Here is a 26,371-nt window from a genome sequence, read left to right on the forward strand (position 1 = left end):
TTGGCACGGTACATTCTATTGAATTTCTCTCCTCTCACATTCATTGCATATTCCAAAGAGGTCCTAAACAGGTAAGGAGGGAATATCGAAAGATGAAACAGGAAGAAAGCAAAGTCAAAAGCATTTCATACGAGAATGCGTCACATTAACAAGAAGTCTCTCAGATTGGAAGGATGGATGTGGTTGACGTGAAACAGAGCACACTTGAAATGTTACGTTTTTTTTCCCTTTTTTATAAACATTTCTGTAATAAGTTTATTTTAGGTACAAATAACGTGCCTCTTCTTGCAGTCCGCATTCAGACCATTCGAATTAGCATTGAAATAGTTTCATTTGAGTCAAAGGACCCAAATAAATGTGGCGTGTTTTTTAGTTACAATCTCCAGCATTGGTAAGAAGCGAAGAACAGCAGTGACTTAGTGTATGTATATAGCAAACAAATCCAGTATGTCGGTCTCCAGAGAGCAACCACAAAGTTCTGCAGTCTTGGCACACATCATGTGCTCTTGTCCTTTGTGTATGCGCCTCAAAACAAACCGTCATCCTTCAAAGAAAACAGCAACACGCTGCAGTGAGAACGGAGAGTTTTTCCTGTCAAGAGTGAGACCAAATGAAAATGTTCATTATATCGCTCATCGAATCTCTGAGGAGACAACCGAAGGGCCCTAAACCGCTCCTCGGGTTGTTTGTCATGTTTTCAGTCTCCAGTTGTGGAAGCGTTCAGCATTTGCTGAAAATCATGGGAACTGAAGTCCTTTGTCCCGGTGTCAAGTAAATGTAGTTATTGAAACCGCAATGGATGCAAGGATATCACTGCGGAGCAGATGTGTGAAGGTGACTCTGGAGCGAGAGAGAGAGAGAGAGAGAGAGAGAGAGAGAGAGAGAGAGAGAGAGAGAATAGAAAATGATTATGATTCAGGGATTCAAAGCGCGTCCTGTAAACAGACCAGAACACACAAACGCAGCATTAATTGAAGTAATCCACAGAGTATGGAAACTGAAATTGCTCTGTTTGCTCTGTTGCTGGGGAGTCTGGGAAAAACACATTTTACATCGTTGGCGCTGTTTTCATTTTGAGCTCATCCCATCAAACAGCACCAATATATATCCCTTGTGTCCATCGGTACTGGTTCTAATCCCAACTAATGAGCGGATAAATAACTGTAGGGGATAGAGAGGAAGTAGAGCAGATCCCATAAACATTGGGTAGAACTTGTTACTTTGTGCTTACCTTAGCTCAGCTCTGATGGAACTTCCAGTAAGGGAGACATGTGTTGATTTCACGGCCCGCCAAAGGTCTCCGGAGACAGAGAGGCGAGGAGAGAGAGGGCATGGATTGAACAGGGAAAAACCGTGGAGACCGAGGTGGAGAGAGAAAGATGTAAACTGAGGGCCGATTTTTCTATTCCAACCCAGGCCAAGCAGAGCGGTGTGGAGAATTGCGGAGTGGAGACAGATATTCCATTCTGAGGGTGGGGAGACCTGGAGACCTTCCAGAACTGGTCTTCCATTGTGGACGTTTGGAAGATGAATGCCTCTGTGAAATCCCCGGAAAAAAAGCGGTAAAGAGTGCATATAATCTCTATCTCCGACGTCTCCATTTTGTGTGTTAAATTCCCGCCAGGTGCCGCTGACTCAAGTAACCATGAAATGGCAAAAATCCAGTACTATTTATACATTTACTTACAGGCACATACATACAAAAAAATCAAATTAATGAACAGAGAAACTTCTTCGTAGTTTCACTGAAATTAAAAGTTTCCTACAATCATATCCAGAGCATCAATACAGCGCGGGACGATCCTCTTGACTCGGCCGCGGGGATGGCATTATTGAAAGAAAAGTGCTGTATCGTTCCTCTGAAATTGTTTTCTGTTTTATTTTTTTCCCCCAAAATTTAATTTAAAGTGCATGGATGAGGTAAATGGATTTTCTTAGAACCAAAATAAAAAAAGAAGTCCAAAAGTATGTTTCGAGTTTGTGTGTTCTGATCCCATGGGTTCAGACAGGAACCATCCTGTCTTGCATTTGTTGCATCTGGGACAGCATTCCCTGTGCACTGTTGAGGATCTTATCCTGATGTGCGGCAGAGGAGATCCCTATCCTGGCCATGTCTCTGTTCCAATGAAAAACAAGACAGAGCTGATGAGAACATGTTTAATTTTCTCTCTGCAAACTCTTTTTTTTTTTTTGTCCCTCTCCTAATTTGCTTTTAACATGAAATCTAAGAACTTGATCCTGGCTGAACATTTGAATGCCAAAGTAGAAGTTCTCAATGCTTCGTTGGCATCTACAGGAGTTTTGCACGGACATGTGACTACTGAACCCATACGTCAGGACCGTGTGTCCCTGAGCGCTGATTTAAGAGCTGGGTTTCTTTCCCTTGTATTAGTCAAAAGTATGCCCGAAGCCAACATACACACATCACGCATCTCCTAACACCTTAATAGTGCCCATTATTTGGTCACGTGACTCACTCTTGTGTCATGTGGACCACAGCCTCTGGGGTGGTGTAGCCAGCAGCAGTGAAGTTGTCTCTGTAACGTTCCATGTTGATGGCCTGCAGCCAATCGGCAACTGATCCCAGGGTAGATGTGAATTCTGGGCTGCTGGGCTCCAGGAGGGTGGTGTTGGGTCTAGAAAAGGAGAAAAGACTTAGTTAGGAGCCCCAAGAGCTTGGGCTGGCTATGTGTTGCCCACTTTGAACAACGTATGAAAGAACTATAAAAGACTTTATTGCTGTGAGCATCACTTCATTGGAAAACGTTTATATAACACTGCCAGTCATGCGTTTAACATGCACTTATGTGCCACAGCTGAAAACACATTTACAGCAACGTAATCACTGGAGACTGGACCCAAGAACTTGGCCTATATGAGAAGCGGCATGCCCATTCAAACTGAGCAAAGATTTTGAGCCAAGTGGATTTTAAAATGAAATTATTATTATAATGAAATAACACTAATAACAATAATAATTGGATGCAACTTCCAAAAAAACTAATTATACATAAACATTTTACATCAAACTTTAAATATTTAAACCAGATACTCTCTCAAAAAATACTGACATATTTTTGTCAAAATAATTTATGTAATAACAAATGCAACTTATATTATTTAAAAAATATATATATATTGGAGGCTGCATTCCAAAAAAAAAAAAAAAAAAAAATGCGAAGCACTGAAACCCTATTGTAACTGTAAGGATTTGTATTTATTTATTATAAATACAACTTAAAAAAAAAAAAAAAAAAAAATCAACTGTACAAATTATCATAATAATTCATATAATAATTATTGGCAACTTCCAAAAAGTGTTTTTTTTAACAAACAAAAAAAAACTAAAACGGATATAGAAACATCTCAGACATGAAAAGAAGTGCACCAGGACTGTAACTGGTGCACCCTCGAAAAATAGGTGCATGTTGCCCTTTGGCTTATGTGACAGAGATTTAATTTATTACCTTGCTATCTCTCCTCCCTTCCTTTTCAGGCTGTTGGGGTTGCGGATAAGTTTGTCCAGCATGTTGACAATTTGGCTGAACTTTGGCCTTTCAGCGCGCTCTTTCTGCCAACAATCCAGCATCAACTGGTGCAAAGAAACTGGACAGTCCATGGGTGGAGGCAGCCTATAGCCTTCCTCAATTGCCTTTATCACCTGAGATAGAGAAGGATCCAAACGGGAAGTTAAACACAACAGCGGTAAATTTAAACATTTAAGCTCTGAATCAACCTCGTCCATTACTTATAAAACACTTACATCCTGGTTACTCATGTCCCAGTATGGCCGCTCTCCGTATGACATCACTTCCCACATGACGATGCCGTAACTCCACACGTCGGAGGCGGAGGTAAACTTTCTGTATGTAATGGCTTCAGGGGCGGTCCAGCGAATAGGAATCTTGCCTCCCTGTGATTGATAGGTTCCTGTTATTTCCTTTCAAAAGAAATAGCAAACACATGCATCGAGGTTAATCACACACACGCATGCACACACACACACACATGCTTTGCACTCAATATTGGGGTTAGTTTGCTCATTTCTATACTACTTGAAAAGTTACAACACTTCCTGTAAGAACAACCACATACATGCGGGTTAAATGTTGAAGATAATGGGTTAAAAAGCTTAGTTAGGGCTGCAAACACAAGTACAAACAAATGAGTTTCAAACGTAGGTGTCAGACTTACCCTGGTAGTGTAAGCAGCATCTGGGTCTTCCTCCAAAACTCGAGACATGCCAAAGTCGGACACTTTGCACACCAGATTACTGTTCACCAGGATGTTTCGTGCCGCCAGGTCACGGTGGACGTAGCTCATGTCAGACAGATACTTCATTCCTGAAGCAATACCACGCAGGATGCCCACCAGCTGAATTACTGTAAACCGCCCATCGTTCTTCTATGGAAGGAATAACATTCATAGTTAAAAGATGTTTAAGCCAATACAGTACTAAACAACTGCTGGGTCAAAATTATGTGCTTGAAAAAACTCACAAACAAAACCCACCCTGAGAAAAGCATCAAGGGATCCGTTCTCCATGTACTCAGTGATTATCATAACTGGCTTACCTGCGCGGAGAAATAAAAAAAAAAGATTTGAATAAATTAACATTTTATCATTTTATAGCATGTAAGTGAAAAGTGACAGTAAATAGATTTATAAATAATCACAGTTTCCACTCAAATATTAAACACCACAGCTGTTCTCACCATTGATAATAAGATCAAGCACCATATTATGTGGCATTATGTGACACTGAAGACTGGAGTAATGATGCTGAAAATTCAGCTTTGCCATAATAATTACATTTCAAAATATATTAAAATAGAAAACGAAATTATTTTTTATCAAATAAATGTGAGCATAAGAGACTTATTTAAAAAACATTTACCGACCCAAAACTTTTGAACGGTAGTGTATGTCTATGTTAAATCTTTGGATGCATTTAATTAGCTTAATCTTAACCTTCACTTGAATTTCCAAGTTGGAAATCTGATTTCTGTTCAGAAAGCAACATTAAAGCCAGCGGATCCTTTGTAGCTACATAATAGCACCTGATTGGATGCAGTTTGCCCTACTCAGAACCAATCAGAGTTGGTAAATCTGGGTACTGAACCAATTATCTGCTTAAATCACCTGTCTTCAAGAACAAAAACAGTCAAATAGTGATTCAAAACTCAAAGTAGATCAAAATGCAAAATTTTCTATTTTGTTTGTAGTCGTATGCACTCAAGGCACACATCAGCACATTTGAATGCCACTTCCCAATCAAGCCCTAAAGTGTTAGTTTGCAAGCCCCTCCTTCCTCACCCCCCCCCCCCCCCCCTCCCCTTCCTCTTCGCTCCTGTTTGCGAGTGGGATTTCTGTGTGAGTTTGTTTACTGAATGCAGCCGTTGCTGGAGGCTATCAGGACTGGATTCCCACATTACCTGCCAGTCAGTACAGAGACAAGGCAATGCTATGGCAACGCAAGGCCCTCTCATGGAGCCAAAAGGATGGAGTGCAATGGCTTCACAATAGAGGACAATGGCACACGCACACACACCTACACAGAGCCGCTCACAGACGCATACACACGCACACACTTCACCTCAGAGGAATCATTGCAGTGTTCTAGCGGTGCCTTCATTATGCAAATACAATTTTGCATTTAATGCCAGCGCATAAAAGACTGCGCCCACCAAGCCCGTCTGTGAAAGCTTTCTACAGAGACGGCTGGCATCATGTTTCTCTCCCGCTCTCAGAGGCTTAGGGGCATTTTGTCTTTATTTATTTAGGACAATTTCTACATCATTAGTAATTTATTTAACAGGTTTAATTGGCCCAGTTGGAGGCGTAGGCTACGAGAGAGGGCAGCCATAGTCTGTTTGTAATAACAGTTTTCCTGAAGACACTACTTCTGCCATGCTAAGGATTATGGGAGAAGGGCTGATAATAATAAACAGCACTCTAACGCTTCACACTAAGCTGGCTCTGCAACACCAGCCCTGTTATAGGAAAAGTTCTGATCACATTGTACAGTATCATGCATTTTCATCTCAAACCATCCTAAAAAAATTAAAGATGAATTAAATTAAATTAAATTTGGTCAAGTTAATGTACTTGCTAAGTAAACAAACTCAATGAAAATGGCACTTGGCTCTTGTAACCAAGAGTTGAGTGTAACAATTTCCCTCATTTATTTTTCCACGAGTGGTTTCTCTCCTGGTCCTTGTAATGTCTCTGTCTTGCTCTCTGTTTCACTTCTGTTCTCTTTCTCTGTGTGTAACCCATCTGTTGGCATTGTCTTCACTAATACATCAGAGAGGATGGGGATTTGCCAGGGCTGTCTGGAGAAAAGATGTGACTCAGTGGGATTGTGGGATTGTTACATGTCTGCAGAAGCCCCTGCATATGAATGCAGCTCTCTTCCATGCAGTCTACCAAAACAAACTAAAAAAAATCTACATCTTTGTGTTTCTCTAGAGCTCTCGAGCTGCCAGACAGCACAAGAGCCATCAGCGTGAGAAGACACTAAGGGTGTTCTTCAGTCCAGCTGTCAAATGCAAAGCCATCAAATGCAAATCACAGCTCCATACACATGAAAACACACACACACACACACACACACACACACACACACACACACACACACACACACACACCAGGTCCTCAGCATATTTGTTATGCACAGTGAGGGCCGGCCACAACTACACTCTAGAGGTTTCTTAAACACACATATGAGAGAGAGTCAACTTTCAATCAATAATGAGTTATTAAAAGGTTTGATGTCAGGTCTGCCAGTCAGCCAAGATTCCGTTCTGGTAGTGGGAAGGGTGCATTACAAAAGACAGGGTTGATTTATCATCAAATCGGGGAACAGGGAGTGCGTCATTCCTTCAGCATGGTTCCAAAAGGCATTTAAGATGCTAACAGGAGGCAGGCATCAACAGTAAACAAGTTTGAAGCAAAGTGGACCGATTCTCAGGCAAAGGCTTTAGATGGCTAAAACTCAAAGAAAAAGTCGAAAACCTAAAGAAATTAAAACCATCAGCTCTACAGCAGAGCTTCGATGGGTGGCCAAATAAGCTGACAACACAGCAAACAATAATTTTCTTAACAAGTATTTTTGTCTCTTTTTTTCTGTAAAAATAGGTAAACATCTCTTTCGCCCTTGTGAGAAGCACAATTGCATAAGATTTTTTTTTCCATTATTTATTTTTGAAGTTAGTTTTTTCATTGCAAAGTATAAATCCAACATAATTTAAGGAGGTTCATGCTTAAAACAAGAAAAAGATTGAATTTAATTTATTTAAGAACAATTTAAATATATTCTTTAAAAAACTTTAGAAGATATGAAGAGTTCAGATGCAAAAGCCTCTAAGTGCCATCTGAAATTTTCTTCTAGAATGATCATTTTTTATCAAGCTTGTATATTTAAGTTAAGTAATTTCACTTAAATGACAATTAATAGGTTATTTTCATTGCCATTTAAGGGAAATTGCTGAACTTAAATATACGAGCTTGATAAAAATGATCATTCTAGAAGAAAATTTCAGAAGGCACTTAGAGGCTTTTGCATCTGAACTCTTCATATAGATATTTCTGTTGCACAACACTACAAAAATCATCATGCATTACTTTGTAAAAAGACTTTTCATGAAAGATGGCTGTAGGCAGAGTAGCACAGCTTGAATCAACAAGGTCACGATTTGCAAAAGATATGCAAAACCAGAACAAATCTGTCTGAAAGGATGTGGTCAAAGTAAATGAGTAGCTTGTTCACATTTTAAACACTCAAAGGACTCACATTTAGTGACGACTCCCTCCAGTCGGATGATGTTGGGGTGGTCAAACTGGCCCATGATGCTGGCCTCACTCAGAAAGTCCCGCCTTTGCTTGTCAGTGTATCCTGCTTTGAGGGTTTTTATGGCCACACAGATCTCACGCTTTCCAGGCATTTTGAGACGGCCACTGCACACCTCCCCGAATTCTCCTTTAAACGGAAAAACCAGGCTTGAATCAAAAATGTAAGCGGTACATAATGACCCATGAGATATCTCTGGAACGGTGGGCTAACATTTCACTTTAACAGTCTAGCTACACTCAGTCTGAGACACACGGAAAGGAAAACAGCAGGTCGTTTGCTCACCAATGCCGATGACCTTTTCAATCTTGATGCAGGAGGCGTCAATTTCTTTAGCGAATTCACGGACTGCTTGGTTGGGGTCCTCGTAGGTGAAGGGGTCCACATAGATCCGGACCCCTGTGGAGAAACGAATAGAGGTGCCTACATGTTAGGAGGTTGAAAGAAGAGGAGGGGAGGATAGCTGGCAGACAGAAAACATGATGAATATACAACATCTGTTTTCTATTTTCCTCCTTCTCTTGTTGGCTTCTGTCTGTCCTCCACCACACTGAGAACATACAAACCTTCTCTTCTCCTATACAACCAACAAGCATTTGAATGAAAACGACTAGATAAGATCAAGCAACACGGATAGCATTAGCAACAAGCATGTTGCCAATAACCTGATAGCTTAGCTTCATGAAGACTTTCAGAGATGAATGGAGAGTGAATCACATCGAGTCCTGTGTCAATAATGCAGCAATGCGAGCAGCAATGCAGACAGAGGTCATTTCCAAATCAGGCAACTTATGATCAATGCGGCGAATCTCGTGTTCACGAACTTGAATGAATGAGGTGAAATCCTTGTGGGGAATGAATTCCTCTTGCTAAATTCCCGATTGCACTATTCCTTGTGAGATAATGCGGTTTGCCTGCTGAATTTCGCCATTTAATTAGCTCCTGAGAAACGCGAATCAGCTGATGCGAGCTTGACCAACGTGACCTGCCAGAACTGACGCTACACTTAATGTTTGTGTTTGTTTATGTGGCCACTGCATTACCTGGATGTAAATGTCTCTCCTCATCAGAATCCTGTTTGGCTTTGCTGTATTTGCTTCTCCTGTTAACATACAGAGATGAGAGAGACTTTAATCCACAGAAGAAGAAAAAAACAATCACAAATTTCATTGGTTTCTTTCAAACAGGAATTAATTCTTTGAGATTCAACAATGTCAAAAACTGTGCTCAGATTTTTTTAGATCGCAGAAGTGAGCAATGTGAAAGTCAGCGAGGGAAATTAACTTAATATTTTTGCATAAATTATTTGACTTTTTATTATTTTTACAACACCTCCTAAAGCGGGCTGTTGACCTTCAGAGGTTGGTGATGAATGTTTTAGTTATTATTAAAACAAATAATAAAAAACAGTGGTTCTGCATACAAGTTATTAGACACTTTAATGGGAATATATCTGAGATTTTCAGATACTAAGGCACTTTAGGATACAAATCTGAGATTTATAACAAGAAACATAACCGAGCTCTCTAAGTCTCCTGATATATGAAACAATCACTTATAAGAAATAAAAGAAAAATTCTCAGAGAAATCACCTGAAACATTTGTTCAAGAATTACACACGGACTAACTGGCATATGTGTGAGACACGGTGGGCCAGTCAATGTAGTAGGTGAAACTTTTTAATAACCTCAAACCTTTTCCATAAAAGTTGGGCTGTAAAAATCTGTAAAGCCAATGAGGCTGCACAGAGTGAGAGGGAGAGACTACATCATCAAAACAGAAAGAAGGTCTGTTCACGAACCAACTCCACTGGCCTCTCATCTAAAAATCATTTAGAGATTGACAGATAAAGAGCAAACAGCAATGAGGTAGAGAGAATGACAGATGAGTAAACACAAACTCATCAAGTGGCCAAAATGGCAACAAAATTCCATTTAAAACCATCCCACCCCCTCTTCTAAAACATCAATCTCAGCCTGTCCACAATGACATAAAGGATCTAGAATGTGCCACCTTCAAAGTTACCATTTCACCCTATCACCTGCTGACCCCTTAGGGTCAACCGCTGACCCCTCTACATGGGAGCAGGGGGCAGAACAGAGGCAATGGAACAGATAACAACCCCGCCCAGGACATTGCCAAATCCAAGACTCCCTGCTGGGGATGGGGTCACCTGCCTGTATATAGAAAGGGGGGCTCATTCAGGAATGCACAACTGCTGTTACTGTTTTTCTAGTGCGTTCTGGCGCTGACAAAGAATCCCAAGGTTTGGGGCTACTGAAGGAAGAAAAGGTTAGGGGGAGGGAGAGGGGCATATCCACAGGTAGAACAGGAGGAAAGGGCCAGGCTTTAATGCTTGAGTGCTCCGCAGAAGCTAGAAATAGCTCTGCCTGCAGGGGGCCATGGCTTCGTTGGAGGAGGCCCTGCCATCAGCGCGAGCAGCCAGTACACGTTTATTTTAGGAACAAGGAGATTATCAGGTGAGCTATCCAAGTACAGAAGCAATAAACGTCACAGCTTTGTGCAGAGCTGTAACCCCCCTTCTTCGCCTCCACGATCGAGCGGTTGGTTTCCCCTCGAGGTAGAGAGGAGCAGGCCAAAGGTGAGAGCTACTCGTGAGGTGTAGGCTTATCTCCCACTGATGGGCTCCACTGAGGAAGTGCTTAATGGCTGCTTGGCCAAAACAAAAGCCCCATTCATTAGCTCAAATTGTTAGTTTCACCCTGAATGAGGGTGATGGCTCTCTTTCGGGTACTTTGAGGATGCAAAGATAATTATCTCGGCTGATAATGATACGATGTCAACCACTGCAAGAATAGACACTCTAACCTCGGTCTTGGGAAACTCAGATCGGACACAAAAGGAGGAGGCCTTCAGAAAGGGAAACGTAGCTGATGATAACCGTGATGGAGTAAGAGCGTAGCTGGCTGAGAGTTTGGCAAGAAAAAGTTGTTTGATTAAGGTAAAGCAAACATGACATTTCGCCCGTGGGAGTATGACAGTTGCTCTGATTGAGTACGGTACACGGACGCACATATGCCGTCCTGCCGTGCGTCTCAGCTCTCTTGGGAATGGTACGTGTTCCCTACGGATTCCGACACACATGGCACATAGACCCGTAGCAGCACAGCGGAGACTAATCAGGCAGAGCTGCCAAAGGCCTGTCACAATACCACTAGCTACACCACAGGAAAAAAAAAGAGCGAAAATGCGGGAAAGAGAAGGTGGAAGAGCCGTGAGAACCAGACTGATGGACAGGTAGAGAGAGGGGAAGACAGCAGGAGAACAACAGATAGAAAGTCTGATTCAGGATGACAGACAGGGTGAGGGAGAGGTGATGGAGACGCCCACAGGGACGGGGAGAGATGGAGGAATGCTTCCTGTTTCAGACAGTATCTGTGAGACGACTGACACCCAGTTGGGACGGGTGGCTTACCTGCGGCTGATGATGAAGACTCCGATGAAGATGAGTAACAGAATCACGCTGCCAATCACAGACACCAACAGCACGGTGGAGTTAGCACCATCTCCGATGATGGGAGAGGGAACTAAGAGAAAAAAACAATATTAATGTATAATTCTCATTTAAAGTGTCAGATTGAATTTGTCAGCCTAGTTTCATCAGGGAGGAACAAATCTTGTTTCTTTTAAGCTGCTGAAACAACCTAGTATCAAAGCTCGAAAACATTCCAGTCGTTACAGAGTTTGCTTTAAAGTGCTTTTAAAAATACCAGTGACTTTGTAGTGAGCAAACAAAGAAACTATCGTAAAGAAAAGGAAAACATACACATAGGCTATAATTATGTTACTTTAGAGAAATAGTTTCCGGATGAATGGGTGATCCACCCTAAAATTCAACATGAGTCTCTAATTGTGGAAACAAAGACTTGCTATTGTCGGCTCGGTAACATGCACATGGAAACCTACCTGAGTTGGTCATGAACTCGAAGGGGGCACTGAAGTCTCCGTAGCCAGCGGCAGTACGGGCACGCACATGAAATACATAGGAGGTGAGTGGGCTCAGGCCTTTGATCTCGGCACTTCGGGATGTGGTCTTCATTATGCGATAGCTGCGCTCATTTTGATCCTGATTGGATGAGAGAAAAAGGAAACAACACTTGAACCAACTTGTGGGATTGGTCATTAGGATTGTTTTATTTGGAATCAAACTCTGATAAAACAAAACGGAAGAGGGATTTGTCTAAGGTCTGATACAGAAACTACAGCCAGGCTTTTGTAGGGAAAACCGCAGCCTTGTTGTACAAAAACAAGGCTGCCATCTTTGTTTTCACTCGCTCCCTTGGGTGTAACCTGAATTTGCTTGTTCAAAATTCCCCCGTTTCATCACTACATCCAAACCACTTAAACAATGTCGAGTTTGAACCAAAACAAGCAAAGGAACTAAGTTTAATTATTTTTTTTCAATGTCCCCTAATGTTTGGCTTATAATTGTTGGATCACGAAACAATAACCTTTGTGTCTTGGTCTTATGTGTGTGTCAGAGTGTGTTTGCAATGGAAAACATCAGCGTGTAAGGGAAAGGAATCTGACCACTGCTGCAATCTGTAATCAGTCAGCCAGAGGAAGACGCAGCAGGAGCAGAGAGAGGAGAACACTGTTATCCTCTCTCTATCCCAACGGCCCACATGCTCCACCCTAGATCTGTCTATCCACCCCATGCTGTTCTGACCCGCCGGTTCACCAGACTCCTGCTGCGAGTGTGAGTGAGTCTGGTCTGGTCTTGAACTAAAATGCAGCTCTCTGGTTTTGATGTACAGTACCTGACATCATACTGCTCATGTAAAGGACTTAAATGAAGGCTTCACGTTGATTGCTACACCTTAAACTTTGGTTTCAAAGCAGCATATTTCCCATTTGTTGTCCCTGACATGTGATGTCACAAGACCTAATCCTGAACTACATTTCCAAAAGTACATCCCTAATCGCATGCTGTCAAGATGAGCAACCAGCCAAAAAGACCATCTTAAACCACCACGGATTGCAAAATTAACCAGCATTGTTTTTTTCTGGCGAAGCTGGTTGACGAAGATTTCTGGTCATGAAGCCTCATTGGGCTGTACACCAACATCCAGAACACAACATATGCTGTTGACCACATATGCTAGTCTTTTCAACAAGGAAGATCTCATCAGGGCTAAATTTTGGAAACTACTTTCACATGAATCATCTCACCTTCTCGTAGTACTTGACCTCGTACTCAAGAATGACTCCGTTGGGTCTCTCGGGTTGTTGCCATGCCAAAGACACAGCGTGTCTAGTGATGTCCTTGGCCTGGATGGTGGTAACTGGAGAGGGAGCTGGAATAAGAGAAAATCACAAAGAGAAAAAGCTTAGTGTTTCTAGGAGCACCGACCACCAAGCTGTTTCAGAGAAACATAAACATAATAGTGCCATAGAGCAATGAAAAGGTATGAGATTGGAGATATTTATGCTGTCAAACTGAGAAAACCAGAAAAACAACTAAACGCTGGAAGCTACACAGGTTAGCATCTGACACTGTAGTGATTACAGCTTCGCAACTCCCAGAAAAAGGTTGAATCACCAAAGTAATGCACCCATTATATCATAATCATTACGGATCCACTCTGAGAATCGGGCGAGTGCTTCTGATTCTTTTCCTCCTCTCATAATTCCACTTTGCTACTACAGAAGGTCCATTGATGTAGTCATCTAGGGAGCACATGCTTATCTGTAATCTTTAGGGTTTTATCAATGACACTCTACAGTTGCCAAAGGGGAATTTAAGCCAGATCCTGAGACGATTCTGGCCTAGTTTCTCAGCACAGATGAAAATTATAATCAGAAACAGATCCATGTTTAATATGTATCTTCTATTAACTTGATTTTTACATTTCCTGTCGAAAATCAGGAAAACATGCTGCTATACAGTTCTCAGTGGGTGCAAGAGAAATGTTATATGGTTACTAGGGTAATACTGATATAGCCCTTAGCAAGCACCAGTAGAGAAAAGCAGATCTGGCTTCAGTGCTGTAGGGCAATATCTGCTGAGAACCCCGATATACGGGGTCATAAAAGCTAAGAACAGACGGTCAAGAGTGAAGGTCTGTTTGAAGAGTGTTCTGTACAGGTGTCATGGCTATTACAATCAGAGTTCACCAAGACAATGATGGTGAGAAAGACACTTGGAAGACCCCACTCCTGGGGGCCCTACACACACAGTCCCAAAAGCCAGACAAAAAGGCACTTCCTGTCTCACGCTTTCTCAAGAACCCGAAATTAAACACCTTGTAAAAGTTAACAGTCCACTCAACGCAAACAAATGTGAACAGCCAACATATGCACATATGTGCAATTTGACCCGACACGCGGTTTAATGCCATAAAAATCCATTCTGACAGACACAGGCAATAAGTAATTAGAAATTTCTCTGTGGTGATATAAGACAGAACACTTTCACAGACGAGAAGCTGATTACGGAGTTGATGACTATGTTCATTGTTAGACTGTGGTGACAAATTCAACACACTAGCTTGTGACCAGATCACATGACGACATCATCCTGGTATTTAATGAAATCATAATAGTTGGAATATCATATTTAACAATAATTTTTTAACATAAACCACACACTTACCCGCTTGGTTAGTGGTAACCGTCACAGACACCGCCTGTTCCGGTCCAGGACTCTGCTTGGAGACCCCATTGACGGCCCATATCTCAAAGGTGTAGTTAGTGTGAGCTTGCAGGTCGTTTATGGACACCCGAGTGGTGCGTAGGCCCAGCTGCTGAGGGGAAAAATGGATGCCATTGCCGCAAGGCTGACAGCGTTGGCCGTCCGAGCTGCACCGCTTGCATATGACATTATAAGCAAGGTCCTGCCTGCCACCGGAGGATGCTGGAGTCGTCCACTCCAGATTCACGGAGGTCTCATTCACATTGGAAATAAGGTGCTGAGGAGCAGATGGGGGCTCTATGAAAAGACAATTTTGGAAAAATAAACAGTTAAGAGATTCTATGACAAAATATGCACATGATTTGCAGTGATATCTGAAAGTTTTGGAACAAACAAAACAGGATTATGACTTTGGCAAGAATTGATCTCAAAATACACCCTTGGCAAGGGAATCTTCAATGGAAAGCAAATACACACCCGCACACACACACCTTTTTATTGCCACTGCAGGCAGATGACGGATACAAGTCTGTTTGTGTGCTTGTGTGTATTGGCGCTGTTTTTCTCTGTGGTGTTTTCGTAAACCAGGCGCTGCTGAATTTAAAGATAATTACATTTATGACAAACCAGCACCACAGGCGACGCAGTGCTAGCTGCGCAAAAAGGAAATACTCTAAACCCGCGAGAAAGAGAGAGAGAGAGAGAGAGAGAGAGAGAGAGAGAGAGAGAGAGAGAGAGAATGATTACATCTCCATAATTGAGCAACTTGCTGATAGGGATCTCATAAATGCTAATTTGGTCACCCTCGCTGCCATCTCTGGTACAGCAAAGCAATGACGTTCTTGTCATAAATATGGTTCTCTAAATCAGTAGTCTCAGGTTGACATTCTCATAAAATCTACTCTGAGGAACTTTTTATTGCTCAGGAGTTGCTCTTTTATTGCTCAATTGAGTCCTCAGGTATGTATATTCAAGTATTAGAGGTTTCTCCTAAAATTCCTGAGGAGAAATAAACATAGAAAGAAGTGTGACAATTGTCAACATACATTATAGAGCTTTTCAAAAATTATAATTTCGTTAAGAGAAAACAAGACTTCGGTAGCTTGACAACTTTGAGCAAAGTTTGAGACACTGTTGAGTTCTCTTTTGAAACTCCAGAGGATTTGAGATTGTTAAGGTCTTCATTAACATGACAAAATCCGAAAAGCTAGAGATAACCACCTTATTTTTCAACCTGAAAGTAAGCAAATTTCTGTAAATCTGTGAGACTACCTAAAAAAATCAAGATAACAAATACCAGTTTGCAATTTCAAGCAGCATAACATACTTTTTTTGTACAACTAAAATAACTGGTAGTGGATGACACCAAAAGCCTTGTACATTAGAATTACAAATGGCTGCACTTGCCTGTTGTTAAAAATAAGGTGGATTGGCATTAAATATAGGGTCTCATTTTAATTTCATTGCTCTCAAGGAAAAACAATTGAAATATTAAAGCTAAAGTATGTCTCCTCATCTCCCACTGGCCGGACAAGCAGGCAGTCCCGCCTCCAACTCGCACCACTGGTTAAGCCAAAGTTGGCATATTTAGCTCGGATAGACAAGACTACTTTAACCATAAAGAAAGAATAACTCCCTTCACTCTTTAAAATATCTCGTTTGAGATTTTTCATTCCTGTGGGTGGTCTCGCGTACCACACATTCAACATTAAACTCAGAGAAGTGAGTAAGAGGACAAACATTCAAACAGGATGTGTCTCATTATCCCTCCTCAAGATCTCCCCATATGGCAAAAGCCATTTTCAAATATCTCCATATCCTCCAAATCAGTTAAACACTTCAAACACATATCTGACACAGGTCTGGATTAGATTGAATTCCTCCTGGCTGAGCTTTAAGTGTAAATGGTCTTTAAACTCTGTTTAACCTGCATTAAGTATGTGGCTGGTGTACCCACCCGGCAGACTGGGGTGAACCGAGCGCGCTCCCACGGTGCCTCGGTGCCACACGCTCAGTGATTGACAGGAGCTGATTAAGCCGACTGGCTTCGCTGCATTTTAATACGATAAGGTGAGAGAGAGTCTCAGCTCGGCAAGCGTAATGGGGTCGTTTCTCTCGCACCTCTTCGCTGTCTGTCTCCCCACTTTCTCGCATTTCGCTTTATTCCCTCCCTTGCTACCTAGCGCCTTTTTATCTCGTTTTTTGAATGCGCCTTTTAGTGCATTGGCTGTTGAGTATGTGACGGCTGCTTCTGGGTGAACGACAGACGGTGATATGAAAGAGAGCTCCAATTAGAGAGAGGCTAGAGAAAGGAGATAGAAGCGAGAAAGACAATCCGATACGTAAAATGGACGCCCGATAGGTGCATGAGAGCCCTTCCCCCCCAACCTGCCGCCCCTGATCATTCAGATCTGGAAAACCTATTAAATCTGACACCATGAACACATCTGGCCTGGGTGCCTCTCTGCCCCTTTCCCACAGATCTTTAATATATTTATTACATAACGCTTTTTAGATCGCCCCAGCCTAAGCGTGTGTGTCTGCAAAAACAAGAGTGATTCGCATGTGAGAAACAGTGTGTCATAAACGATTTGACGTGTGTTCGGTATTTTTTTTTATGATTAACCCTGTCGTCTTGGCTCAAAGCTGTGCCATGTCAACTGTCCTGGTCTCTATTTAACAAGCAGAACACTGTTATCAAGTCTATGACTCACCTCAAGGTCTGACACACATATCTATCTTTACTCATCATGACAGGGCTCCTCCCAACTCACTGCTACACACATTTTCAGTCTGTCACGAAACTTTTTGATAAGACAATGCAGGAATAAAAGACGCAAAATAACATCTGCTGCAATTAAACGTCCAATAATTTGTCACTGTCAAGCACTTTTTTTTGTCCTTAACTTTGGTAAGCAGCCTTTAGGAAACAGCTCCAATGGTGTGTGAAGTGAACAGCTGCAGTCTGATACATGTCCAGGCGGTGCTGGTTCTCCTGAGTGATATGTGCTTCCTCAGTTCAAAAACCCTGACCTGGTCTAATGATTGCTCATGTCCAGGGCGGTTTGTTTACGTCTGTGTTTTTAGACTTTTGACTACAAGCCTAATCTGGTTCATGTTACAGTTTATCCTGACCAAGAACAGCACACTTAGACCGGAAGAGACCATCTAACTGAAATGTAAAATTACCCTGTGACATTAAAAGTGTCTTTAAAACTTTTAAACTTTCTACTAGGTATTTCAAACTAACTCAAATTTAGCATGTTTTCATGTTTTAAAAATTCAAAATTATTCAGATTAAGATAAATTACTTGTTGAAATTGTCTTATCTTTGTGAAGCCGGAATAACAGAACCAAATATTTCTCGGATTTGTCCACCATGTCTAGAGACTACCGTTCAGAAGTTTGGGGTTAGTATACATATATATATTTTTTTTTTGGAAATAAATTAATATTTTTATTCAGCAAGGATGCCCTAAATTGATTAAGTAATAAATTGATAGTAAATAAATAATCAAAAATGACAGTAAATAAACAAACGCCGTTTATTTTCATTACATGTTGCAATATATTAAATAATAAATGCTAATATAAAAAACAGTTATTTATAATTCGTGTAAGTCAGTTGTTTTCGCTGCATTTTTATTCAAATAATGCATAAGAGTCAAAGAGACTTCTTCCAAAAACATTTAAAAATCTTACCAACCCCAAACTTTTTGAAAAGTAGTGTACATCGGACTACAATTGGCAATGAATGCAAGCCTGAAAGACAGAAGTGATGCACGATGTGCATATTAATCCATGGAGTCAGTGTGAACCCAAATCAAAGTAAATGCACTTACGTGTGCAGGGCATAGAGGCAGGGTCCGTCTCGGACCTGAAAAAGCCTTTGTCACAGGCACAGGAAGTGGATCCCTCTCTCACAGAGTAACTGTGCAGGGGACACTTGAAGCAGCTGTCGTCTGTAGCCAGCGCTCTGTAGTAACCGATCTTGCAGGCTGCAAAGAGAAAGAAAGAGGGAGAAATTTGAGACGTTAATGATCATAAACTATTCAACATATCCTGCTATAGTAGCTCATAGTTTTGTGATAAAAAAACGTAGTCTTTAACCTCCAGCAATCATAAAGACACTCTGTCTGTGTATGTTTATGTCAGGCCTGTGAAAGACACTGTAAGGGAGTGGTGTGGAATGTCTGAATGACAGACAGCAGTGCACAGCTTTATGACACTCTAATGAAGAGAGGAAGTGATACCAGAGGAATGCACTGTCATTAATCCTAACACCCAAGCCAAGCCCTCTCTCTCTATCTCTCTCTCTCACTCTCGCTCACTCTCAGCATTTGTTCCTAGCTCAGTTTTTTCTTTCAATCTCTCTTTTCAAGTTTGTCCGCTTTCTTTTATTTCTCGTCCATCTCCCTCCAGCTTTATTATTTTCTTCCTTTGTTTGTTTGCCTTTCTACTTGCTTCTTTTTTTTTCTGTTGCTCCTAATATGCCACACACACACACACACAAACACACAGCATAATTTCCTATTTATGGTGACAGAGACAAAGGAATGCTTTGAGGTCTTTTATTGACTTTTTTTCCCTCTACAAAGCCATCGATACCCGCAGAAGTACAGATAGCATATGAACAAGAATAAAGCCGCACTACTTATGACATTTATCTAAGAGTTTATTGATCTGTAGATAGTGTGCAGATGTGTTTCCCTAAAAGGCCCTATCAATGTAAACGCTCTGTACAGAATATCACAAATCATAATATAATGCCTTTAGCGATAATCATACATGCTCTTAGCAAAGCATTATGGGAAAGAAACACAAAGCTTTTATATGGCAAATAGGACAAACAAGCTTTCGTGTGTCGAGAGGATGGGCAAGTCAAAATGGGCTTTGTGTGCCATTCACTTACATTCATATGAATGCGAACAAATGTGAATATTATTTGACTTTCACTGGGTACAAAAGTTTGTGCTTGGTGAACTCTGACCTGCAAGTTGGCAATGCATATAATATGTTAGACCAACAAGGGATATAGACATCAATGATTGGCCTCTTGGGTGAAAATCAAACATGGGTAAACTCATTTTGGTGGATTTGCATCAATATTAGAAACTTAAATCTTAAAATAAAAAAAGTAAAGTAAAACAAAACACAACACAACACAACACAACACAACACAACACAACACAACACAACACAACACAACAAAACAAAACCTGAACCAGTACCAATATATCATGCATCATACTGTGATGGAACGTGACATCTTCCGGTTTCCTAAATTTGTTACATTTTTTAAAATCTAGTGTGACTACCCTTTACAAGGCTTCCAACCAGCCATGTAGACCTGCCCGCAGTGAAATATCACAAGTGCAAGTATAACTCTATATTAAGGGCCAGATTTACAGGGCACAGGGCACAGATTTACAGGGCAAATCAGCGTGAGAGCGCAATTCCATAAATGCGCTGATGGGAGTGGAAAGTTCTCTGTGTGATCTACTGACGACGCGCAAATTAACGACGCAGTCGGATCATTTCCATAGTGACCAATGCAATCTACCAAGAACAGCACAAATTAGCGTTGGGTCGCAAACAAGCAGAGAAGCTGATAATCAGGTGCAGGGGGTTCTAACAACACACAATTGGCACAAATACCAGTAAATTGACTAGCGAAAACCTTAGTAAATCACCTTGCATGATACATTAAAATACTCTCCTCTTAAGGTCTGCACCTGGCGCAAGCTGTTAGTAAATCTGGCCCTAAATGTGAAAAAGATACTGATTGCTCTGATATTGTTGCATCACATAGTATTTCCGCTTCAAGTGAGGACAGAAAAGTTCTCTGCTTTTGATTGACAAGATGCAGGAGGTCAAGACCAACAGTACTTCAAACAAGTGTCCCTCATCACTCTCTGCCTCATTCTCTCTTATTTTCTCTCTTTGCTGGCCAATTCTTTTAATCTCACATAAGTGTCAGGAACCCCGGGGCTGCATTAATGCTCGCCCTCGGGAATCACCACCTTCCACTCTCCTCCATTTCTCCGTTTTATCTCTCTCTCCATCACAGACTACCCAGGGGCCAATCACTCGCAATCAGCCGCAACAGCAAGTTTGATCCGAGAGAGTTAACGTACATCTTCTGAGAGGAGATTAACACAGTTTTGTCATCTTCTAAACAAGGTCCATAAAACAACAGTAGGGGGTTGAGGGATAGAAAGATAGGACGAGCTCAGGGAGAAGAGATGCGGACCTGGGTCGCGACCTCCACTGGACGGAGGGCTTTGTTGCCGTGCATTGGAGGGGAAGGATGGGAATTAGAGCTAGAAGCTTCATCTGATCAGCTTTGGTTCATCTTAACACCAGCTGAAGGACAGAGTTAATTGAAGAGGATTCTTGGGAAGCTTAACACCACGGTATGGGGTGTGATTGAGAGACCAGAAGACCTCGAGTGCAGGAGCTTCGGTCTTGTTTATAAGCGAATGCACTCATTGACTTGTAGCACTTTTCTCAAGCACTTAGGATATCTAACACCCTCCACCTGCTTAAGAGCCTGAGTGTTTTCTCAGTCCCAGACCCTTACAGAGGATGACCAGCTGTCCTCTCCCTTCCTAAGTCCTCCATCCTAGATCCCTCATGAGACCCCTAACAGATCCTGGTTTCCATTCCACACACAAATCTTGTCCCCCCTACAGGTCTGACCTTTCCACTCTCTCTCCATGAAGCCTATGACCAATGGGCTGGACAATAGCAGGACAATCACAGTCTCATTGTCCACTCTGGTGGACGATTGAAGAGATGAGCTTACTGCCTTTGACATAATAGGGTCGTAATTACCAGCCCATGCCCTAATATTCAGGGTCAGCGCTCTCGTCCTGCCGTCCACTGCAGGGACAATGTCCATCTCAATGAAGACACCATCTCAGACTGAATGCTTTCTATAGTCTTTAGACCTTAAAACAGTCACCTGTTGTCTTCCATAGAAAGACAAAACGCAGGGTGGAGTTGAGGACAAAAGCGGATAAGGCATTGTGTTGGGAAGCGAATGAATCATGGAATTCTGCAAGGTATGTGTGGTGGTTTATGAGTATTGAAAGATTTTCCAAACGGAACAAAATACTTCATTTAGATGCATGTAATCCGAGGACGTTCGGTTAGACACGTAAAGAGGTCTGATACTTGTGTCAATAAAGACATTGGTGGTTTCTATTCAGATGATCGCAAATAAATAAATAGTGGACAAAGAGGTAAAACTGCAGAAAAAATAAATAGTAATGTGAGGAGAAGTGGAAAAAAAAACCGAGAGGGGGACAGGAAAATGAGAGTGAATGGAGCTTCAGCACTGGGTGGTCTTCAGAGTGCGTGTGTCCTCTCAGAAATTCAAAACTGACTTAACTCTGCCAGGTTATATTTCTAACACAAGTGAAGTGTGACTCTCTCCGTCTCTATCTCTCTCTGTTTCTGCCCTTTTTTTCTCCACCACATCCTGCACCTCGGAGTAATAAAAAAAAAAGATAAAATAAAAAGTCATAACAATTATAAAAAAAAACAAAGTTACGCAAAAAAAAGAAAAAAAATAGCAGTTTACGTGTCAGTCTTGAAGGTTTTTGTACATTTTGAAACATTTATTTCCATCATTCTTTGCATGTTTCTATCCAGCATTTTTTTCAAAAAGAAAGTCTCTTTTGCACACACACAGAGAGAGAGAGAGAGAGAGAGAGAGAGAGAGAGACTGAGAGAGAGAGAGAGAGAGAGAGAGAGAGAGAGAGAGAGAGACTTTCCGAAGGCAGAGAAAGTGAAGTCAAGACCTGAGCTAATGGCTAACATATTTATGACACTTTTATGATGCCGGCTTATCTCTGAAGCCGCTGCTCAGAAGGATCAACAGCAGCTAATCCACATCACATACGCACACTCACTCACATTATCTCATGAGTTGCCAGGTTCAAGTTGGAAAATCAGAGTCATTTTAGGACATTTATCTAGTTCATGGTATTTAATGCAGTTCCTTGCCCCTTTTGTCACTTAACAGGCTTATGTTATTTGCAATAGAAATATATACACACACACATACTGCCTGTTAAATATATAGTTAAATAATATCTATATTATCTCCTATTTAGTATTTACACACTTATTTGTCATTACTATATGCTTACTAAATTATATTAAAACATTACCACCACACCAGTCACTACTCGGTTGACCACTCGTTTATACCTGACCAAAATTCCCTAAGTTATACTTTTTTTTGAATTTTTCAAACACTGCTTTCACTCTTATCTGATGCAACATCTGAATGAACAGAAAAAGAAATACAGCGAAAAAGAGAGATGATTATCATCTCTGCCCTCCAGCACGAACACACCAATTCCCTCATTGATCGGTTCCCACCTTCTTCTGCTTATTAATTACATCTGCAGTGACTGATGCCTTGATCCTCTCAGTGCATGCAAACATTCCTCATCGCTGTACTGTGCCTGTGCAAGGTGATGCTGTGATTGATGTGGCTCTAACCCCTGAGAAGCTTGTTTGTCAGCGAGGGGCCAAGCTGCATCAAACCCTACTGGCTTTAATCTATATATATTCGCCTAGGTTTTATTTATCGCTCTTCTGTCTGCCTCTGCTTCTTCGTACCCTTCTCCTGCCCTCTCTCGCTCTCTGATCCCCCCCGAACCTGTCAAAAGTTTCCTGAAACTTTTCTAAAGACAGTCCCAAGGTCTTACCAAAGTAAGGTACGGTGGTACAGCTAGAGGCGAATGCACACAAATGACGTGTGTTAACCTTTATGTGCGAGAGCTCCGCTCTGAGGTAAATTATTACGTGGCCATCTGCTGTACAGAAGTGTGTGTGTGTTGCTGTATTTTATATAAGGAGCTACGTAATGCGTTGAAGGAAAAGAAAGAAGGGGGCAAAGCAGCATAGACAACAACTCCAGGGTAGGTCTTTCTGAATCATATCAAGATCCCAGCTAGAGGTTCAGATCTGATAGACAGGAACTCCACCTACACTACACACACGGCATTTCAGGAAGTTCTTGATGAAGGGTTGGCTCAGGCAGGTGACAAGAAAACACTCTTTTCTCCTCTCAGTCTGCTGTGGGGGCAGGGACGGTGCAGCAGCAGGGATATGGAGGTGAAGTCTCTCTGAAATGCAGCTCATTGTCTTGTCTACTGTCCTCTGAGGGGAGCGGGCAGCTGAGAGAGGCAGGGGGCCAAACATCTCACATTCCTAACAATTCCTGCATAGCAAACAAGGAGGAACTGCCTTGCAATGTGTGTGTATGCAGAGGGGAGGTTCACCCGAAAGATGCAAATTCAATCAATATTATGCACTCTCATGTGGCTAAAAACATGTAGGGTTAGATATCTACAAATCTAACTATATTTGACTATCTACAATTTATAGTCAAATAAGAATGCGCAATTTTGAACTTTCAGAAGTGAGATTTGCGAACTGGTGGAAACCAAGTCTTGATATATAGTGTTACTACTTTATGCTAATTTTTGACTTTTTAAGCATTGCATTATGTATCTTGGAGAATATTTTAGTATCGTTTTAGTAATTAAAGTAATTTTGTTATGTGCGCTTGTCACTTGCATTAGTTGTTTTTTTTTTTTGCAATAATTGTGCTCGGATAGCACTTCAACTTAAACAGTTTCGGTTATCAGACATGACAACATTTCTAATTTTCAAATTTGTTTATCTAATATTTTATTTTATACTTGTACTTATATAAAGTTATACATTTTTTTAATTTTTTACTTTATTTAGCAATTACAACTCTGTTCACTGCAAAAAAAAAGTACTGTGGCGATATTATTTTACAGTGATGGTATCATACTACTGTGGTACTTTAAAATATATTGAAATTCATGTACCGTTGAATTTACATAGTAATAATAATAATAATTCATTAGATTTATATAGTGCTTTTCTGCATACTCAGATAGCTTTACATATGAAAGGAGGTATATCCTCAACCACCACCAATATGCAGCATCCACCAGGATGATGCGACAGCAGCCATATTGTGCCAGAATGCCCACCACACACCAGCTTATTGGTGGAGAGAGAGTGATGAAGCCAATCAGTATATATAAGGATGATTAGGAGGCCATAATGGACAGAGGCCAATGGGAAAATTTGGCCAGGATGCTGGGGGTATACCCCTACTCTTTTTCGAAGGACATCCTGGGATTTTTAATGACCACAGAGAGTCAGGACCTCGATTTAACGTCTCATCAGACGGACGGTGCTCTTTGACGGTATAGTGTCCCCATCAATTTACTAGGGCGTTAGGACCCAGACAGACCACAAGGTGAGCACCCCTTATTGGCCTCACTAACACCTCTTCCAGCAGCAACCTAGTTTTCCCAGGAAGTCTGCCGTCCAGGTACTGACCAGGCTTAACCCTGCTTAGCTTCAGTGGGCAACCACACTTGGGCTACAGGGTGATATGGCTGCTACATGGTTCTCAGTGGTACTTCCAAAAATACCATGGAGCTATTATACTAAAAGTCTAAAATCCTGTGGTAATACCATGGTATTTCTTGGAATTTGTCTGTAAGAGCATGGTGCATAAAGGTACTTCCAAACTATGGTAAAAGTACCCCCCAAAAAAAACATGGCAAAGTTTTTGTCCTCTATAAGCATCAAATTAATATTTACGTTCACCTTGAAGGTTCTCTCTCTTACACTGTCTCACTCCCTTGTTCTCTCTTCATCGATTTCTTTTTTTTCTCTCTGTCTTTTTCCACTACTCACTCATGGTCATAATTGCCTCGCTCCATAGGGCGCAGAATCATTGTCCCCTCATTGCAAAGCCAACATTTTTCCCCCTTACTGCAAATACTCTGGCCTGCAATTGCTTTTCTGGCACCCCATAAACCACCCCTCTCAGCCCTGTCTGTCTCTTTCAACATATCTCACAGGCAGGATTACTCTTACAATCATTAGCAAATATCACTCGCTTCAAGGAGGCTTGGCAATGGGCTCTCTCTGGACCGCTATATTAAATTCTGCTGAGGGGTCGAGGCGGTGTATTCGGCATGAACCCTAGCTAAGTGGTGCTCTCTTGAAGAGCTGATGCTTCTGAGAACAGGTCGTGTCCCGTCCACTTGTTTTGTTCAGCGGCCAGACCGCAGAGACTGCAAAGGGGCTACTCGGGGCTGGGCTGCAGCCAGTAGCGGCGGGACATGCTTTGACAGCTCATGGTGAAAAAAAAAGAGATTCTCCAAAACAAACGCCTTAAGAAATGTGCATTTCAAAACCTGAATATGAGCTATGGCTTATTGGTTTGCACACTGAGCTGTGATGCTCATGTGGAAAATTTAAGTTTGAGTTCTGCTCCTGATCCTATTTCACTGTCTCCTGCAGATCTCCTGTTTTCTCAACTAAAATTCAAAATTTGTCAACTTAAAACCTGCATAAGTTCATGTCATATAATGCACAAGGTCTTTCAGTTACAGCATCAGATTTCCAGATAGAACCTACGCTAAAGTTGCCCCGTGAGCACCACGGTGAACACAGAAAAAATGAAGGTAAGGTCTGTTCGGTGCTGGTAGATGCCAGGGAGGGTCGTGGCCTCTGGGTAGAGATATTGCGCACGAGAGAGAGAGATAGAGAATGAGAGGGAAAAAGAGAGATAGAGAAAGGCCCTTATTGATTCTAGGAGCTTTTCACATGCTAATGCTCTCGCTGTCGGCTTCGGTCCCCCACCTCCTCTTAGCCAAGGGCCTTCAAAGGGAGGCTGCCACACAAAGACAGGGAGAATGCACTGTGCTGCCCGCTGAATGGACGCTCTCGCTTAGCGCGCAATCTATGCCTTAAAAAACACCAAGAACAGCTCATGACATAGAGAA

General features: G+C 41.6%; 1 protein-coding gene across 2 annotated transcripts in view; it reads right to left on the bottom strand.

The window, feature by feature from the left end:
- Window positions 1-1,402: 1,402 nt before the first annotated feature.
- The window catches only part of epha4a (eph receptor A4a), a 37,183-nt gene continuing 12,214 nt past the window's right edge, over window positions 1,403-26,371 (bottom strand). The window contains exons 4-17 of one of the 2 annotated variants that reach the window (XM_079876085.1): window positions 18,350-18,505; window positions 14,469-14,804; window positions 13,046-13,170; window positions 11,780-11,939; window positions 11,289-11,400; window positions 8,896-8,954; window positions 8,138-8,251; window positions 7,796-7,981; window positions 4,513-4,574; window positions 4,195-4,404; window positions 3,764-3,913; window positions 3,468-3,661; window positions 2,478-2,636; window positions 1,403-2,116 (exon numbers count right to left, since the gene is read on the bottom strand). In XM_079876085.1, the coding sequence (XP_079732211.1) occupies window positions 2,002-2,116; window positions 2,478-2,636; window positions 3,468-3,661; window positions 3,764-3,913; window positions 4,195-4,404; window positions 4,513-4,574; window positions 7,796-7,981; window positions 8,138-8,251; window positions 8,896-8,954; window positions 11,289-11,400; window positions 11,780-11,939; window positions 13,046-13,170; window positions 14,469-14,804; window positions 18,350-18,505 (2,138 nt within the window). In that variant the 3' untranslated portion in view covers window positions 1,403-2,001. Of the gene's footprint in view, window positions 2,117-2,477; window positions 2,637-3,467; window positions 3,662-3,763; window positions 3,941-4,194; window positions 4,405-4,512; window positions 4,575-7,795; window positions 7,982-8,137; window positions 8,252-8,895; window positions 8,955-11,288; window positions 11,401-11,779; window positions 11,940-13,045; window positions 13,171-14,468; window positions 14,805-18,349; window positions 18,506-26,371 lie in introns of both variants that reach the window. The other variant, XM_079876084.1, reaches the window with a different exon arrangement.

The sequence above is a fragment of the Squalius cephalus genome (assembly GCF_949319135.1).
Source record: "Squalius cephalus genome assembly, chromosome: 7".
Classification (NCBI taxonomy): Eukaryota; Metazoa; Chordata; class Actinopteri; order Cypriniformes; family Leuciscidae; genus Squalius; species Squalius cephalus.